The sequence below is a fragment of the Cimex lectularius genome, unplaced genomic scaffold (genome assembly GCF_000648675.2).
Source record: "Cimex lectularius strain Harlan isolate CLEC.00 unplaced genomic scaffold, Clec_2.1 scaffold210, whole genome shotgun sequence".
NCBI classification, from domain to species: domain Eukaryota; kingdom Metazoa; phylum Arthropoda; class Insecta; order Hemiptera; family Cimicidae; genus Cimex; species Cimex lectularius.
Window position 1 is genome coordinate 366,546 of NW_019392884.1, and position 18,731 is coordinate 385,276.

The 18,731-nt window shown below is 31.6% G+C and overlaps 1 protein-coding gene across 2 annotated transcripts; it reads right to left on the reverse strand.

Moving 5' to 3' along the window:
- Positions 1-3,908: 3,908 nt before the first annotated feature.
- LOC106674263 (brefeldin A-inhibited guanine nucleotide-exchange protein 3) lies at positions 3,909-18,486 on the reverse strand. Of its 2 annotated transcripts, XM_014406886.2 has the most exons (30): positions 18,120-18,486; positions 17,929-18,062; positions 14,203-14,337; positions 13,970-14,135; positions 13,786-13,909; positions 11,598-11,816; positions 11,403-11,535; positions 11,233-11,330; positions 10,984-11,168; positions 10,743-10,912; positions 10,591-10,659; positions 10,367-10,517; positions 10,147-10,304; positions 9,931-10,081; positions 9,770-9,868; positions 9,570-9,713; positions 9,319-9,490; positions 9,144-9,257; positions 8,982-9,086; positions 8,643-8,922; positions 8,401-8,580; positions 8,122-8,341; positions 7,920-8,043; positions 7,683-7,864; positions 7,403-7,573; positions 7,228-7,342; positions 6,933-7,161; positions 6,511-6,737; positions 5,839-6,454; positions 3,909-5,175 (listed from the first exon to the last, which is right to left on the reverse strand). In XM_014406886.2, the coding sequence occupies exons 1-30, from the start codon at positions 18,199-18,201 to the stop codon at positions 4,960-4,962; spliced, it is 5,169 nt and encodes a 1,722-aa protein (XP_014262372.2). In that variant the 5' UTR covers positions 18,202-18,486; the 3' UTR covers positions 3,909-4,959. The 2 variants fall into 2 exon arrangements, with proteins under 2 accessions (XP_014262372.2, XP_024084809.1); XM_024229041.1 differs by lacking the exons at positions 17,929-18,062; positions 18,120-18,486 and having other exon boundaries at positions 10,147-10,286; positions 14,203-14,419.
- Positions 18,487-18,731: the final 245 nt, after the last annotated feature.

Here is an 18,731-nt window from a genome sequence, read left to right on the forward strand (position 1 = left end):
GTATTTAAATCTGTAGTTTACCATTCAACTATGTTCGATTATTGTCGAACCTTTTGATTTTATTCTGTTAATTTTTGTCATAATACTCCAATTTCCCTTCAATATTTCTAGCTGAAAATAAAAAAAATAATTTTCGACACACAATATGCGTATGTGTCGAATATATAATATTTATAATATGCATCTTCAATTTCATTTTTTCTCTACGTATAAAATTTTATATTTAATTAAAAGAAAAAATAATCTAATGTAACAAAGATTTAAAAACAGCCGGTAAAATTACTTAACGTTGGCATTGTAGCGACTTTATAAATAAACCTCTTATATAAACTTATTTTCAGTTAGAAATAAAAATTCCCAATTTGTTTTTGCATTTATAAAAGTCTTTTAAGAAACGCTTCATACTGCTCCGTATTTGGAAAATAAGACGAGAAATAGACATAACAGTTTTTTTTTCAAAATCCCCACGAAGAAAGGTATAAGGTGTAAACCACTAAATATTTTTTATATTTAGTGGATTGACACTACAGTTCAGTTGAAATTTTTATTGAAGAAGTTTATAAAACAGAATAGGAGATATAAATAGATAGAAAATATATATTGATATAAGAATATAGAATGTAACAATAAGAGAAAAACAATTGTAAATATCGCATTTTTATTAAAACTATTGAAAACTCCACAATTCACGGCTAATCAACTATGTTAAACCATCACGACAGGCAGGTGTTTCAAAACTAATGTACTGTGCGCCGGAAAATTCAAAATGTAGTAAAGCATCACTTATATAGTCATGTTCAATTTTTAAAAAAATCAAATTTTGAAAAAGAAAAAGTAATATATTTAATTAAACTATTAATTATAATAATTATATTTTTTTGCTTTTATTCAGTGAAAATATAAAGTCTCACTCACTCACTCTCGTTCTTCTCTATCCCGTTCTTTCATTTTCGTTCTCTAACTTACTATTTTCCACTCAAAATTAAAATATTGAAGGAGTTGAACGAGATGACAACAGAATACCGTGGTTGAAAGGTCAGTTCAAATTTTCGTTGAAGGACTATTATAAAAACAGAATAGGAGTTATAAATAGATAGAAAATATATATTGATATAAGAATATAGAATGTAACAATAAGTGAAAAAACGTTTAAATGTCAAATTTTTAGTAATAACTCACTCTCTCTCTCTCTCTCTCTCATTCTAATTCTCACACTCACTTTCATTTACTACTTTTCACCCGAAATCAAAATATTAAAGGAGTGAAACGAAATGAGTGTAGCAAAACAGTATTTAAATTCACTTGAAATTTTCGTTGAAGGAGTATTATAAAAACAGAATAGGAAAAATATATAGATATAGGAATATAGAAGGTAACAACAAGTGAAAAAAAATTAAAAATCACATTTTTATTAATAATTGTTTAAAAGTCCACAATTCACGGCTGATCGAGTATGTTAAACCATCACGACAGGCAGGTGTTTCAAAACTAATAAACTGTGCGCCGTAAAATTCAGTGTATAGTAAAGTATCACTTATATAGTTATTTTCAATTTTTTTAAATCAAATTTTGAAAAAGGAAAAGGATAATATATATATATATANTATATATATATTAATTATAATAATTTATTTTTGTTTTTATTTGGTGAATACCAAAAGTCTCTCTCTTTCTCTCTCTTTCTCTATCTCTAATTCTTTCTCTATCCCATTCTTTCATTTTCACTCTTTATCTTCTTATTTTCCACCCAAAATTAAAATATTGAAGGACTTGAACGAGGAGAGTTCAACAGAACGCCGTAGATAAACAACATCAGTTCAAATTTTCGTTGAAGGGCTATTGTAAAAACAGAATAGGATATATAAAAAGATAGAAAACACATAGATATAAGAATGTGTAAGGTACAATAAGCGAAAAACAATTGTAAATATGTCGTATTTGATTAATAACGCTTTAAAAGGTCGCAGTTCACGGCTGATCGACTATGTTAAACCATCACGACAGGCAGGTGTTCCAAAACTAATGAACTGTGCGCCGGGATACTCAATCAATAGTAAAGCATCACTTTTACAGTTATTTTCAATTTTTCCGGTTCCAGAATATATGTGAATAAAACTTTCAATCAAACTTATAGACAGTAGAAATCTGAAAATAATGTTTTCCATATTTATATTTTGTTTTGTTTTGTTAAAAACTTTCTTTGATATTTAATCAAATTATACAATAAATCATTAATTTTCTTGGGTGTGGGCTGCTGATTGGAGAAATCTGGCAAAAGAGATGGAAACAGATTTTTTCTAAGCCGGAACGAAATGCTCTCCCTCGTCAATTTCAGTCCATTATTGGTCGATGGAGGAAAAAATCTATTGTGCTAAAATTGGAAAGGTTCTCAGAATACACCTCCATAAGAGGCTTAACCACCAAGTGAGACGTACTTAACAATCAAGTTTGCTAATACTAAAATCTTTCAGATATACATTGGATTATAAAGTTAGAGAATTCGTGAACCTTCGTCATAAGCCCTAAGACCCTGTCAGTAATAATGTATACTTTGTAATTATCAGTTCATCACAATAGATAAAAGTTTAAGTGTTAAAGCGACAAGTCCTTACTCAATGTGAGAGAAAAATGAATTATTTTATGAACGAATGCATTCCACTTTTCTTGTCTTGATCGCATTTTAATCCTTTTAATTTAATCATTTTAATTCTTTCTCCACAAAGTTATGATGTTATTTGATATAACGATAACTGACTTTTCTTTGTCCTTGTTGTTAGTCTCTTTGTATCTCAGGGCCGTGTCAATTGTGAATAAAATAACAAATATAACAAAAACATATTAGTCTGGTTCAATTTGATCTACCTCACCATTCACACTGTCCCAGAATGATCAATATTGATCTGGGTAATTGGAAATAAACTTCTCCATTAATGCTAATAAATTACACACACATTTATACTCGCCCAAATACCTCATATTCCTTGGGGCAATGGGGAATAAGTCCCTCCATTCACACTAATAAATACATTCATTTTAATAAATAACACATATCATATACACGAAGGTACAAATAAACATATATTTATAATAATACAATTTAACATATTTATAGCAATGAAATATTTGATCAGCTATCTGCTGCCGTGCCCCATGGCCGTGCATAAGTCATTCAGGATGTTGTATTTCTTTCTTTGCAGACTTAGTTCTTTCTTGACATAAGAATCACTTACATGGTCTCACTCTCATTAAAAGGAGTATATGTGTGATCTTAATATGACATATGTACAACTTCGTAATAATAACCTTTCTAGACCCAGCCTCCGCAAACCAGGGTCCGATTTTCTTTTTTAATTTTGTATAATTTAATCATATTTCTTTCTGTCCAGCTTTTTCTCGATTCATTTTATATTGCATTGGCAATCATTCTTTTTAAATTTGCTGGACGTACCGAGAGGGTGGGGTCGTGGCTTATTTTGCTGCCTTGTCTGCTTGTCGTTCCTGGTTATTCCAAAATGCCAGAATAGCCTGCCAGTTAGACATTTTTATTGTTATATCATACAAAATGTTTTTTGTTAAGCTACAATACCAATGTTTTGTAATCGGAAAAAAAAATACAATTTAGATCATTTCAATTTGGTAAAAAAAGAAAACATAATGCAATATTATTTTGTGTCATTTATTTTGTTGGAATGCAATTATTTTAAATACATAAGATATATATAGCAACCATTTAATGGTATATTTATTTATAAAATAACACACAAAATTATCAAATAAAAAAATCGTTAGTTTTAATCTTGAAGCATTAACTTATAAGTTAAGAATAAATCATGTATCAAAGTAATTACATTGGTAAAAAGATATGATTATTTAAAAAAATAATAAAAAATAGACATAACAGCTATTAATTTTGTTTTTATAAATATAAAACTCTCCCTATTTTGCTAATCTGTTTCGCTACATTTTGGTGGAATTAAAAACGGTGTATTCTACAACTTCTTTTGTGCAGTTTCATCATGTAAAATGGAAGAATTTTATAAAATATAATTATTTTTTGTGTAAATTATTGTTTCCAATTATTTGTCAGCATTACATAGATAAAAGTAAAGGCAACGTGTTTCTTGTCTTTCTTTCTTTCTTTCTTCTTATTTTTTTTATTACCATGAAGCTCAACATAAGTCAACTTAATATCAATTTTTCTGTATACTTTACTTTTCAAACATACTATTCTAATGTTGACTTGTTAATATAAATCACAGCCTTTGTTAACAAAAAAATACAATTACACTATTCTCAATCAAAAATTAAAATTAAAAATAAATTAGTAAATATAGTTTAGACAATTTTTATTATATTTTTGATTATTGATAAACTGCACCTACTTATGATATGCATTAACATAATTATCGTGATTGAATAGTAAAATCTTTTAATATAAAGCACCATATATAGATCCAAATTCCTTTGAATATTGTTTACTCTTTTATTGAAAATCAGACTGTTTTGATCATCGATATGCTTAATGGGGTCATTATTTTTTTAATTATTATATTGACAATTTTACTTTTGATTATTGGTTGCTTAAAACAGTAAAATTGTCCTGTTTTTCTTACTGATAATTGTTTGCTGTCAGTATCATTATTTTATTGTGACTGCTTACAATATACCAATACAAAGGAATTCAGTATGCTTTAACATTAACTATTTACATAAGCATTAACTTTTTCATTGTTAAACTTGTGATCAAAGTGAAAAGTAATTGTTGCAAATTTGTGAAATTGATTCGTTTTAATGGTGGTTGAAAAAGAATGGCATATTTGTGGCATATTGCAAGTTTCCAAAAATTCGACAGAAGACTGATTTATTCTCATTTATTCAATTTTAAAGTTTTAATAATGGTTTGTTTAATAAATAATAATCATAAAATAATATTGTCGTCTATGTGCAGGTTTTTTTGATTCAGTCATTTATAAATCCGTACATAACTGCAAGTTTGTCGTAGAGTTTGGCCAGTTGGTGTTTCAAAGACGTGTGTGTTGCATGTGCTGTCAAAGATCTGACCGTTGGGAATACAGCTGGCAATAATGTTTTCAGGTGAGTATCGTCCAGCTGGCAAAGCAATTCAAGAGCAGAAACCAACATCTCAGCCCAAACGCCCATATGAGCTTCTCGATCCTTAAAAAAAAATCATAATAATCACCTTTTTTAACTATAACAAAGTTTACATACAATAAACTATAAAATATATTAGGAAGTGAAATATGGTGAGATACAGCTTTGAATATAACAGTGAATTGAATATAGCAAACAGTAACAACAAAAAAAATTAAACATTAAACAATAAATTGTGCTAAAAAAAAAAATATTTCATATATCCAATTGTTTTAAAATTATTCACACATACAACTTAAAAATTTCAAAACAAGTGCTGCAACTTAAGACAAATTTCTACTTAGACGTAAATTCAAGTTGAAACTGAACAATAAAAATAAAATAAAAAGAGAACAACCCATGGCTTCAAGCCTTTCATTTTTTATCTTATTTTTCTAGCATAAATAAGTGTTAAGTTAAACTTTGGGATGATTTGCAATTAATTTATGAAACTGAATTTATCATGAATAATTTTCTCTGTGTTTGTATTGCAGATGAAATACCATGCTGTGTTATTACAGTGCATGTTTGCTATTAAAAATCAAAAAATAATCATTACCACATAAAATTTAAGATATATTTTCTTCACCTAAAAGTTTAAAATAAAAATTTAATTTTATTATGGTTTAAATAACAAATCGATAAGAAAGTGAAGAATTTATTTTCTATGTGTATTTATAATCTTACCTTGCAGATACTTTCACTTTTTTGTTTTTCTATTTCATTTGCAAGGTCCCTTTTTTCCACATCGATTTTATCGGGAATTTCAATTTCTTCCTTCATGTCCACATCTTCCTCAGTAATATCAGTTTTGCTTTCTTCGGTGCCGTTCAGGTCTTCTTCGCTTTTTTCAAACGAACTCATCCTTGTTTCCGGCAACTCGTCCGTCTGTGCTATTATGAATGTAATCTTTTCATTTATGTTGTCCACTGCCGAGTGCATTCCGTCCTTATCGAGCAAAACGTCGACGTACGTGTCGCAAAGCTGTTCCAGGCTTTGGCGCAGCTTCGGCAGGAATTCTTTCATGTAATTGGCATCATCCGAAATGCCATAATTGTGAATGCAGAGATCAAAAAGAGTTATCAGATTTATTGTCCACGCAGCTCCCGCTTGTCTGTACAGATTCGCCGCTCTTTCCAACTGAGCGACCTTCTGGAGGAGAAATTTCAGTCCGGGTCGGGAATCAAACTCAACCGCCGTGTTGTACGAAAGCTCCAAACAAGACAGCAGTTTCTCAACCACTTCTTCAGGTAAAGATAATAAAATTCTATTTTCAGTCGAATTTGGTAAAACACCCGCTAAGCTAAAATTTAAAACAATTTATAAGCTTAACAAAATGAGAAAATATTACTTTATTACCTTGGAATTACATGTTGAGTTCCTTGCAGCAGAATAGTTCCGATGGTTTGGAGGAGCATTTGATGAGCTAGAAGTGCCACTAATAGGTTACATAATGGTACACAATCCTTTGTGACATTTGAATTAACATCTTCATAAATAAGCAGTACATAGCTTCTTTCATCTTCATCTTCATCATCACTCGAAGACATAGTGTAATCTTTCCGTTGGCTTTCTAAAAGCAGTACCTAAAAAAAGTTAGAAATTTATTTATGAAGGAACCAGTTTAGGATATAATTTTGATATTTTTCAATAATAAGCATATAAAAAATTTACCTTTTTTTAATGTACAGGACATTAAACCAAAATAAACTGAATCTACATCAAATAAATTGATAAAAAAATAATTTTTAGAATGAGAATGATATATCAATTGTAATAACCTGTTGGGCTAAATGCCTTAGACGTGCGTTTCTTTGAATTGTCGAGTCCTTCCTAGCTGCAACTTTAATGTGTGCTAAATCTCCGTAATATTGGTGCGAATTGTGACTGTAAGCAGCATTGAGTGTTATTAATGGTTTCAGCACAGAACTTGCTGCCTTTTCTACTCCAAATACTACATGAGTCCATTGTTCAATTGAAAGAACGTTATTGCTGGTTACCACTATATGCCTGTTAAAATATTTTTAAAAAATTTAGTCACCATTGAAGATATTATTATTAACTATATCATTCTACCGAAGACATGCACATCCTAGCCTGGCTACACTTTCAACCGGCACTGTAACGCATTCGACCATGGAAGATATCAAGCTTTTTAACATTATGGTCCCCCTTTCTACCATATTTTCATCTAAGACAATTTATAATAATTAGTTTACAATATTTTTTTTAAAATATTAATTGTGTATACTTTTTAAATGGATCAGGACTTTAACAACAAAATGGGTTGTCATTCCGCAAAACTGTTTAAAACTGCTGGTCTGACGATCCCACAAACTCAAGTTATGACTATTGTTAAGAAGCCACCTTTGAATCGAAGATATAATTATAAAAGTAACGCAGTAAATAGTGAAGTCTATGCCTGAAAAGTAAGCAATTGAATATATAAAAAGAAAAAAAAAAGCATTAAGCAAAATTTATTTTATTGAGGCGAAGATTTCCTCAATTTGTTATCGCTTTTTGTCAATTACCTGGTTTAATCATAGTATCAGATAGTATAGAAAATAGCGTATCTAGGATTAATGGTTGATAACTAATCGGGCATAAAGGAACAACAGACGATAAACCTTCTAAAAGTTCTGCCCAAACTGCCAGAGCACCACCATTGTCCGGTATCAATGGGAAATTTTCTTCTTGAACCCTTTCTATTAGCCTGTAAGCATTTTAAATATTTATATTTCACAATAATAGTTTTTAGAGTGATCTACCGTCTTGCAGTGTTGAATCTAGGACACGAAGCCATTGAGTGCATTAGGCAAAGGATGTGGCTGCATTTTTCGACAAAACTCAGTACACCTTTACAATCACCACCTTCTAGGTCTTCTTCAATGCCTGATTAAAAAAATTAGAAAGCTATAAATAAATTTGAATTTATTTTATTACAGCAAGTTTAGAAAAATTACAACTTACCATTTCCCCTCACATGTTTTACCAAACATAATATGAAGTCCATTGCTGCATTTGCAAATACCAAAGGGTTATCTGTATTTAAGAACACTTGGAAAACTTCTAATAAAGAATTGACGTGGTTCGTTGTGCTGACACCGCCAAGCGCTCTGAACAGTGGTCTCCAGCCTGATCTGATTTCGGCTTGGCTGCCCTCAACAAATTCGCAAATGCAGTTGACTACCTGTAATTTGAAAATATGTAATTGAACCCAAAGTTTGATCAAATTTTCAGAATACAAACTTGATCTTGTATGTCGGTGTCGCACAGCTCTAAGCAAAGTAAGTTTTCAAATGGTTTGAATAACGCTTCGTTGAAATGAAAATGTTCCAACTCGGAATTTTCATTAAGCAAGGTAATCATAACATCATGAATGCATGTAACGGCAAGCTTAGAAATTGTCGGATCCTTATGGCAAGAGGCCTGTAAAAGTAGTAAAAAAATAAAATTTCAAGTGTACAAACTAAATGAGAAATAATTCTCACATGCATGAGATGAGGCCCGATAGCGGACCACAATTTCATAATATGAATCAACGGTCTTCCTGATCTCGCTGCTTTTATTAACAACTGCGCCAGCCTACTTAGAAGAAGTGGAGGAGGTGGTGTTGAAGAATTTCCTTTTACGATTCCCCACCAGCTAAGCTTACTTCCTTCCTTTATGTTTGAACTCGACCTTAGCTGCCTCTCTGAGGCTGAACAAACAGCAGCACAAAAACTCAGCAGTGAGTTGAGTTTGAGTTTTACAGCTGCATCCTCAAAAAGCCTAAAAATACAAATTAAAAAAAAAAATAATAGTGCATTTTTATAAATATTTTTAATTACCTGTCTATATGTTGAGACAAAACACACACTACTTTCACTGACGTGGCAGGAGGAAGAGTAGATACGCCAGAAATATCTCCGACCAATGATGCCACATCGCTTTCCCTATTAAAGCATTTAATTAAAAAATGATCAAGTTGTGCAGAATTTAAAAGAACTCACATAACTGAAATGTTTTCTTGATTATCCAGATTTTTTCCGGTTAGTTTTGGTGTCGTTTTTATCGGCTGTGTGTAAGTTATCATATGTTCTAGTCTGTTAACATGTAGACAGCATCTAAACATAAAAAATGGAATAAAAAGGTTTTTATTAGAATAGCACAAAGAATGATAATAACTTTAAAACGTGTGGCCAAGATTGTGGCGCGTGGCTTGCGAGTTCCAAAGCCCTGCTGAGTAGAAGATCAAGGCTTAAAGCATGACTTGCTTGCAGGGTAGGCTTGTCGTCGTTTGTATTGCAGCAAGCATTGCTTAGAAGCGAGAAAACAACTCCACTCTTTCTCTGCAATCCTTTTTTACAAATTTTCCCGGTTAAAAAATAAATACAATAATTATTGTGTTTCTTGATTAAAAAAAAAAATTAATTCACCAGTCGAATTGCAAAGAAGTGCAGCATTGTGGAGAGCTTGTAAACTCAAGGGAACTGTCGTCTGGTCTCCTTTCACTCCTATCGTTAATATTGATAAAACCGAGTCCCAACAACATGTTAAAATCCTTCTAGCGAGTTTTAGACCTGTAACATTCTCTGAGTCAAAAAATGGCCTAATAAAAAATAAGAAAAGAAAATACCTGCTTGGTTTTCCGGTGTAATGTGTTGTCTTGAAGCCGCCTTTTCTAATTTAGCGCAATTAGAAAGCACTTCGCTCTCAAAATAAATTCCGCCTAAATCTAAATTTTTTTTACAAATTAGTTTTTAGAGTTGTAATTTATTCGTTAAAATAAAAAAATACCTGATAATAAGTTAAAAATGGATATATTTGTTTCACACCCAGCGCTTGTTAATAAATCAGTACATAAGATTTGCTGGTATACTTCGCACAACCATCGTGACGATAAGTAAACCAAAACTCCAATTTCTTCAACTTCGCTCACAAATTGTTCCTGGAAAAAACCGAAAAAAAATTATAGTTTGTTTTAAAATTAATAACTTGAGAAAATCGACACACCTCAGTCATGGGAATATCATCAGAAGTATGATTATAATAGCCGACATTGATCAGTTTGAGATTTAAGGACAGTGCTGAATATGTAGCTAGATAAATACCGTTAGCATTGACTATTGCCGATTCCAAGTCAGTATTTTTGACTTTTTTGTAGTAACATCCTAAATTTTAAAAAGTATATGCATTTTTATTTAAATTTGCTTTATTACCACAAATCTACTACCTTGACAGTAGTTTGATGCAAATTTTTGAATAGCGTCATCTATTTCAATTGAATACTTAAGCGGAAGCAAAGTTGGTAAAAATTCCCTCAGAGTCTCTATAAAATGTCTAGCGTTGTCTCTGTCGCAATCCCCTCTCTCCTTTGAATATACCTTAATAAAAAATATAAAAAAATCATTCAATTGATACTTGAATAAATTCAAACACAATATACTAAATAAATACCTTTTCTTTTTGTACTGTACCAAGATATTCGGGAAAGCCAATTTTTGGTGAAATCTCATTTTCCTCTGCCTTAAAGAAGTAAAAAAAATATGGTTTTTCTTTAAATATAAAAGCTGCATAAAAAAATAGCAGGTTTGTAAAATAATACTAACATCAGACAGGTTTGGAGCATCGTCAGTGTCGTTGGAACACTCACTGCTGTCTTCGCTTGTCCCGTCGCCCTCCTCTCTCTCTCCTTCTTCTAAATTTGACTTATCAGTGACTCCGACCGAATCCCTGTAAACTTTTGGAAGTCTGCAAAGCGTCTGATACGTTAAAGGCCCTTTGGAGACATAACGAAAATCATTAACTTGGCTTCAAATTTTTGAGATTTAAAAAAAGTCCTAGCCGTACCTTTATAATCGCAAGATGCCAAATTGGGATAGAGAGAGTTAATTTTAGAAACATAAACGTGATTTATGGCCTGGCCATTTGATATTACAAGAAGAGTCGATAGTAAAGTTTCTACACAGGATACAGTTACAGTTATAAGCAATGCGTCCTTACTTTCACTGCATTCTTGTAAAGAATCCATTACTCTGAAAGAAAAAAAAATCAAAAATAAACCAAATATGTTGATTAACTAGGAAAATGCATATTTACAATCTTGTTAAAGCCATATCACTTTGCTGACACCCTTTGTCATCTTTTACAAGAAGAGGTCCTGCAAAATCCACCAACCTACTTGGACTCCTCAGCAGCTAAATTATAACAAAAACCTAATATTTATCTAGTTATACAATAATACAATAAACTTTTAAAAAAATACGAACCTCAGTTAATGCTTTCAATGAATCCAGTCTGTGATTTGTCTTCGGATACAAGAGCATTCGATGGTAAACGGATTCAAGAACAGGCCGTAGAGATCCGACACACCCGACTAATCGCACAAGCTGTCCTGCGATGCTGTAAAAGTTGTTTGTGTTAAATATTTTACCATAAGATAAAATTCCTTTTTTAGCATATACCTATAAATTATTTTATGCTGGGGTAGTACATCAACAGGTTGAACCCTTGTAAATGTTATATTATTGTTTCTCGGTGGTGCCATTAAACCGATAAGAACCGGGCATAGTTTTTGCCATAAAAACTTTGTAAAATGCGAGTTGCTGTGAATCCTTTGTGGGAGGCTAGAAACGACCGTGTGCAAACCTTCAAGGAGAAGTAGAACCGGTGCATTCTGCCCACTGAAAATAATAATAATTGCTAAAATGTACCAGACATCATATAACGTGTGAGTTTATATAAAAATACATGGCGTTTTTTTGTGCTAGGTATGCTGCTTTTTTGATAAAACTAAGTACGATTCCAAAGGTAATTTTTCATATAGAATCTGCCGGTGCTATTAGAATTTCAATAAGTTCGATCACTTAGTTAAGCTGACTGATACCAGAAACTTCAAAATTCATCTTTTTTTCTTTTTTTTTTAGAAGTTTTCTTTCAGAACCCGATAATTTCAATTTATTGTGTAACTGATTGCTATTTTTTAAAAGTAGATTTTAAAAAAGCAAATCAAATTAAATTTTCATATTTTATTCCATTAAACATCCTCTTTCCTTTTTTAATTTCATTTTTTGAAAATGTCAATATTTTCAGAAGAAATTGATGATTTTTTCCACACATTTTGAAGTACTTTCCATATCCAGAAAAATAGTAATAATAATAATGTTAGGGCGTGAAATGACCTTAGCCGTTAAAACGCCCTTAAAAATTAATAATCATAATAACAATAAATACTAGAAACTCAAAAATTCATCGATTCGTTTGGGAGATTAGGACAAATTGTAATGATCGAGTTCAGAAGGAAAACTTAAATATCTCCAGAACTAATCAATGAATTTTTGAAGATGGATTTTTTCAGACATTTTAAAAGTTCTTTTCAATCTTAAAATAAATAAAAAAATAACCAGAAGCTCAAAAAATCATCAATTGGTTCGGGAGATGTAGACAAATTGTAATGATTGAGTTCTGAAGGAAAACTTCAATATCTCCAGAACTATCATAGAATTTTTGAAGATGGATTCTTTTCCATTCATTTTTAAAGTTCTTTCCATTCTTAAAAAACAATAATAATACCAGAAACTAAAAAATTCATCACTTCATCTAGGGGATTGACACAAATTGCAATGTCAAGTGTCAAAAATAAATAAATAAATAAAAAAGATACCAGACTCAAATGAGGACTCACTCAAAAATTCATTGTTTCGTTCTGGAGGTATTGAAGTTTTCCTTTAGAAGTTGATAATTTCAATTTATCGTGTAACTGATTGTTGTTGTTTAAAGTTAGGTTTTGACAAATTAAAATTTTCATATTAACAAATCAACTTATGTCAACTTATTAAAATTCAATTAAATATTTTGTTTCCTTTTTTAACCAGTTACACCCAGAGAAATTTTGCATATGAATTTTTTCCCATATTTTGAATGTCCAGTCCATTCTAAAAAAGAAATACCAGAAACTCAAAAATTCATTGAACTGAAGTTATCCTTCAGAATTCTGCAATTTCAATTTATCGTGTAACTGATTGTTGTTGTTTAAAATTAGGTTTTCACAAATTAAAATTTTCATAACATATCAATTTATATCAACTTATTAAAATTCAATTAAATGTTTTATTTTTCCTTTTTTAACCAGTTACACCCAGAGAAATTTTGCATATGAATTTTTTCCCATATTTTGAATGTCCAGTCCATTCTAAAAAAGAGATACCAAATTCATTGAACTGAAGTTATCTTTCAGAATTCTGCAATTTCAATTTATCGTGTAACTGATTGTTGTTGTTGGTTAAATAAATAAACAAATCATATTTTATTAAATTAAATTTTTAAATTTCTCTTTTTTTATCCAGTTATACAATAAATTGAACTGTGTTTTGAAGAGAAACAATCTCCAGAATGATAAATATTTGAGTTATTTTGTTTTTAAATAAAAAAGACTTTCATAAATGTATGAAAAAAATAGAATATTACATTTGCAAAAAAAGTGATCACCAGGTCAGCTGAACGAGTGAACTTATTAAAATTCTAATTGCATCGTCATATTCTACATGAAAGATTACCTTTGGAATATTAATTTTACAATAAACTAAGCCATGAAAAATAAAAGGCCATGTCTTATAAAAATTCACAAAATATAGCAAAACATTTAAAACATACTTTTGAGCTTCGTCTAATTTACTGCATAGATATTGTAAAATAGGGATTAGCTCATTGAAACAATCAATTCCACCACTTCCGACTTCGTGCATCTTATTGTCTTTTGCCTCAAGAGACTCGACATCTGGAAGAATACAAATAGGTAAAATATGTTATTAAGTTGTAAACTCTTTTGCATACTTACCAAGTAGGTGACAGAATGAACGTAACGTTTGATTAGCAGCTGCTTGAGAGGCGGTTTTGACTGCTTCGGTTCCATATTCATAAACTTCGCAACAAACCGCCAGCATTTGTATGATAATTCGTCCATTTACAGTCCAGTACGACGAACAGGCTATGTTCAAAAGGACCTACGAGAGAGAGAAAGACGATATAGACATTTTTTAATTTATGTTTAAGGAAAAATTCGAGACGTACTTTCAATATGTCAACTTGAGTGTCATCAGATTGGGATAAAATGGAAGAAACTGCATGGAGAAATTGTGCTGGCAGCCACAAAGAATCGTCCTCCGGTTCAAAGTTCGTTTGGAATCTGTCATCTCTCAATATACGCTTTAATGTAATACAATAATTACAAAATAGCCTTTTTTCATCATGGGACTTCATTATTTTATAATTCAATGAGTGACTTATATATTAGCGTGAATAATAATTATTATAGTGTACCTAATTAAATTTGCTGTATATTTTTTAAATAAGTTTACAATAATAATTAAAAAAACAATAATTTAAATTAGTTTATAATTATTTATTTTTTTTATAACTGTTTAATATAATCTCAACAAATTATAACCTGAATATAACTAAAAATGGTTAATTACTGATTAAAAGAAGTTGGCTTCTTTACGACCTTGCACATCACGACCAACATTGGTCTACTAAACAATTCAACTAGGCAGTACTAGAAGTATTGAGCTTTTTTTAATATAATAACATGTAGAAGGTAAAAATAAGAATAGTAGCTCAATTTATATTTGACACAAACTAAGTTAAAAATAATTCTGTAAATTAATGAGGTATGATCATTTTTGGTACAAAAGTAGTTGTATTAAAAATACATAAATTAAATATGTTAACTACCATAAAAAAAGTGGACTTGTTAAAATTTGCAAATTAACATCTTGTCTATTTCAGGTGTTTTAACAGCTTAACACTATGAGCATAATTTAAAATTGATTGATTATGTGTAATAATACAATTTAGATATTATAGTGGGTTAAATTTTAAATATATATATTTTTTAATAACTACTTCATACAAACTCATTTATAAATTAATAATTTAAAATGAGAAGTATACAATACATGCAGATAGTTATTCTTTATTATAGTAAATCAAACATGATTCATGCGAGGTAAGGCTTGGGAGTTGAGGGAGGAAATAAAATCAACAAAAATGTATTTTTTTATAGAAAGAGAAATTAAAATGAAGTTGTAGAGTGAAGCAGTAAAATAAGTTGTTTCGACGTATTGTATATTAGGTTTACAATACAATTACTTGAAAGTATAAAGTTAAACTTGGTCTATTTCACACAGTCTATCAAGCTGAAACACTTGCTAGAGTTGGCGCTGGTTTTGGTCTGAGAATCTAGGGTTGATATTGACTCAATATTCCATCAGCTCTCACACATTACACATTCACACTAATAAATACATACATTCTCAATAAACAAACAGAAACACAAGATGAGATATCTACAAAGTAATATGTACAGTAAAAGCGGTTGTTTCCTCTAAAAGTTGGAACATAGGACTCAGGTATTACACACTTGCTGCTGTGGTCGAGCACACATTCACGCTAATAAATACATTTAGTTTCAATAAACAGAAAATTAGATGTTTGTAACAGTTGAGAGTGAAAACAACACAGTGAACAGTTTTAAAAATTGCAACATGGTATACCCAGATATTTGCTGCTGTGGTCAAGCACCATTTTTGGGTGACACTCCTACCCGCTCTCTATAAGGAGCCAAGGAAATAAAAATCCCTTTAATTAAGTGGGACATATTGAGCATCTTCTTTACATCCAGAACACAATCGAGGTATTTGGCTCAAAATTATGTGGCCAATAATAAATCTCTAGATCCAAATCCATTCCCAGTCTCACTCACTCTTATATTCTTTCCTATTTACATACCATTCACTCGGTTGAAATATTTAGTATTTTGCCACCAGCTTACTCATTTTACACATTCATGCTAATAAATACATTCAGTCTCAATACACGTAAAACGAGATGTCTATAAATTAGTATAGACAGTAAAACCAGTCCTGCTACCTCTAAAAATTGGACCAGAGGACCCAGATACTTGCTGCTGTGGTCGAGCACAATTTTCGGGTGGCACTCCTGCATGCTCTCTATACGGAGCCAAGGAATGGCACCCATCAATTAAGTGAGGCATATTGAGCAATCTTTCTTTATATCCAGAACACAATCATGGATTTGGCCCAAAACTAAATGTCCAATAATACATTTCTAGATCCAAATCCATTCCCAGTCTCACTCACTCTTAAATGCATTCTTTCCTATTTACATCCTTCCCTCAGTTACGGTGGTACTCAATATTCTGCCATTAGCCCTCTCACTCTACACCTTCACACTAATAAATACATTTAGTCTCAATACACAAAAGAGATATCTGTATGTCATATATCTATATATATTATAATTAACCTAAACTAACCTGGGGTTGATCAGGTTACACATTCACACTAATAAATACATTCTCAATATACACAAAGAAACACAAGATGAGATATCTACAAAATATTATGTGCAATAACTTAACCATAGTCAATAGTACTCTAACCATCCCTAATATTATGGTACAGTAAAAGCAGTCCTGTTTCTTCTGAAAGTTTAAATGGGGGACCTACATACTTACTGCTGTGGTCAAGCACAGTTTTCGGGTGGCACTCCTATGTGTCTTTATAAGGAGCCAAGGAATTGCACCCTACAATTAAGTGGGACATATTGTGCATCTTTCTTTACATCCTGAACACATCGTGGTCTTTGGCCCAAAATGAAGTGTCCAATAATAAATCTCTAGATTCAAATCCATTCCCAGTCTCACTCACGCTTACATCCTTCCCTATTTACATACCACTCACTCAGTTAAAATATTCATTTAACCACTAGCTCACTCTACCCATTCACGCTAATAAATACATTCAGTTTCACTAAACAGAAAATTATATGTCTGTAAAGTAATACAGAGAGTAAAAACAACCGTTTCTTTTAAAAATTGTAACACGGTACCCAGATACATGCTGTGTTGGTCAAACACCATTTTTGGGTGACACTCCTACACACTCTCTATAAGGAGCCTAGGACAGCTGTTAATTATTTGAGACATATTGTGCACCTTTCTTTACATCCTGAGCACAATTGTCGTCTTTGGCCCAAAACCAAGTGTCTAATTATGCTAATAAATACATTCAGTCTCAATAAACACAAAATTAGATGTCTGTAAAGTAGTATGGAGAGTAAAAACAACCATTTCTTTTAAAAATTGCAACACGGTACCCAGATACTTGCTGCTGGGGTCAAGCACCATTTTTGGGTGACACTCATACACGCTCTCTATAGGGAGCCAAGGAATGGCACCGTTCAATTAAGTGGGACATATTGTGCAACTTTCTTTACATCCTGAGCACAATCATCGTCTTTGGCCCAAAACTAAATGTCCAATTATGCTAATAAATATTTTCAGACTCAATTAACACAAAATTAGATGTCTGTAAACTAATATGGAGAGTAAAAACAACCGTTTTTTTTTATTGCAACACGGAACGCATGTACTTGTTGCTGTGGTCAAGCACCATTTTTGCGTGACACCCCTACATGCTCTCTATAGGGAGCCAGTGAATGGCACCCTTTAATTAACTGGAAAAGTGAACACGAATTATACAAATTCTTTATACGTTTAACATGCAGCTGTAGATTATATACTATGGCTAATCAATACATAAAAAAAGCAATGCAGAGTAAGGTAGAGGTTTGAAGGAAAAACAAAATAAAGCAATAAATCAACAAAAATAAATTTATTTTTCTATAGAAACAATAATGCAAGTAAGCTTTGGGGGTGAAGCAGTAAAACAGGTAGTTCATGATATTCTTAGGTCTTCGTCAGAGAGGACTCACGTGAAAGCCTGAGAGTGCGTAAGAGACGAACTTGCTCTTTTTCGTCTCCAGAGCCATTTGGAAGACGTTGAAGCATTTCGCTCTCAACTCGTGGGCCGGGTCACGCAAAAGGCTCTGCTGCGACTGAAGCAAATCTTAAAAACGAAACAAAATATTAATTTATCCGGGATTTTAAACGATAAATTCGATACCGTATGCGAGCTGAGCCGAACTTTTCAAGCTGGCGAGCTTGTTGGAACATTCGTTGATTATTTGCAGTAAAAGGTCCTCCATATTTTTCCAACGGAGATCTCGTTTATACGAAACAATCTGAATAAAGAACGCTGGACATTTTTTATATTTTGTTTGGAACGTAAAAACGGCAGGAAAACCCGACGACCTGTTTGACAGCACCGGGCCACCCCGTTCGCCGTTGTGTAGAACTTGGTACTTGCGTCAAAGTAGACATGAATCAAATTCAATAATACTGAGACAGTGGCGCTCTTACTCACTTGGCTCAACTCAGCAGAGCGTGGGGAATCCGCCGTGACTCATTATTGTTTGAATTATCCATTGCCAGGAAAAACCTAGAATCATTGATCTTGTACATCCAAACAAAAATCCTCATTTTCCTTCAAAATAAAAGTTTCCCTTGAGTTTATACCATTTATACTAAGATATACCGTTATATAATTATTTTACACAAGAAAAAACATAAAAGAATACAAAGGGTGATGTATTTATATACAAACATTCATTAACATGATACAAAGTAATAAAGATAATAGACAATTTCAGTAGAACACAACTATCACACAAATTTG

Coding starts and splice junctions, on each gene's coding strand:
- LOC106674263 (XM_014406886.2), bottom strand. CDS start 18,201: ATGGAGGACCTTTTACTGCAAATAATCAACGAATGTTCCAACAAGCTC. Junction 10,660..10,742: donor ATGCTCCAAACCTGTCTGAT/GTTAGTATTATT, acceptor TACTTCTTTAAG/GCAGAGGAAAATGAGATTTC. Junction 9,869..9,930: donor CATTTTTAACTTATTATCAG/GTATTTTTTTAT, acceptor AAAAAAATTTAG/ATTTAGGCGGAATTTATTTT.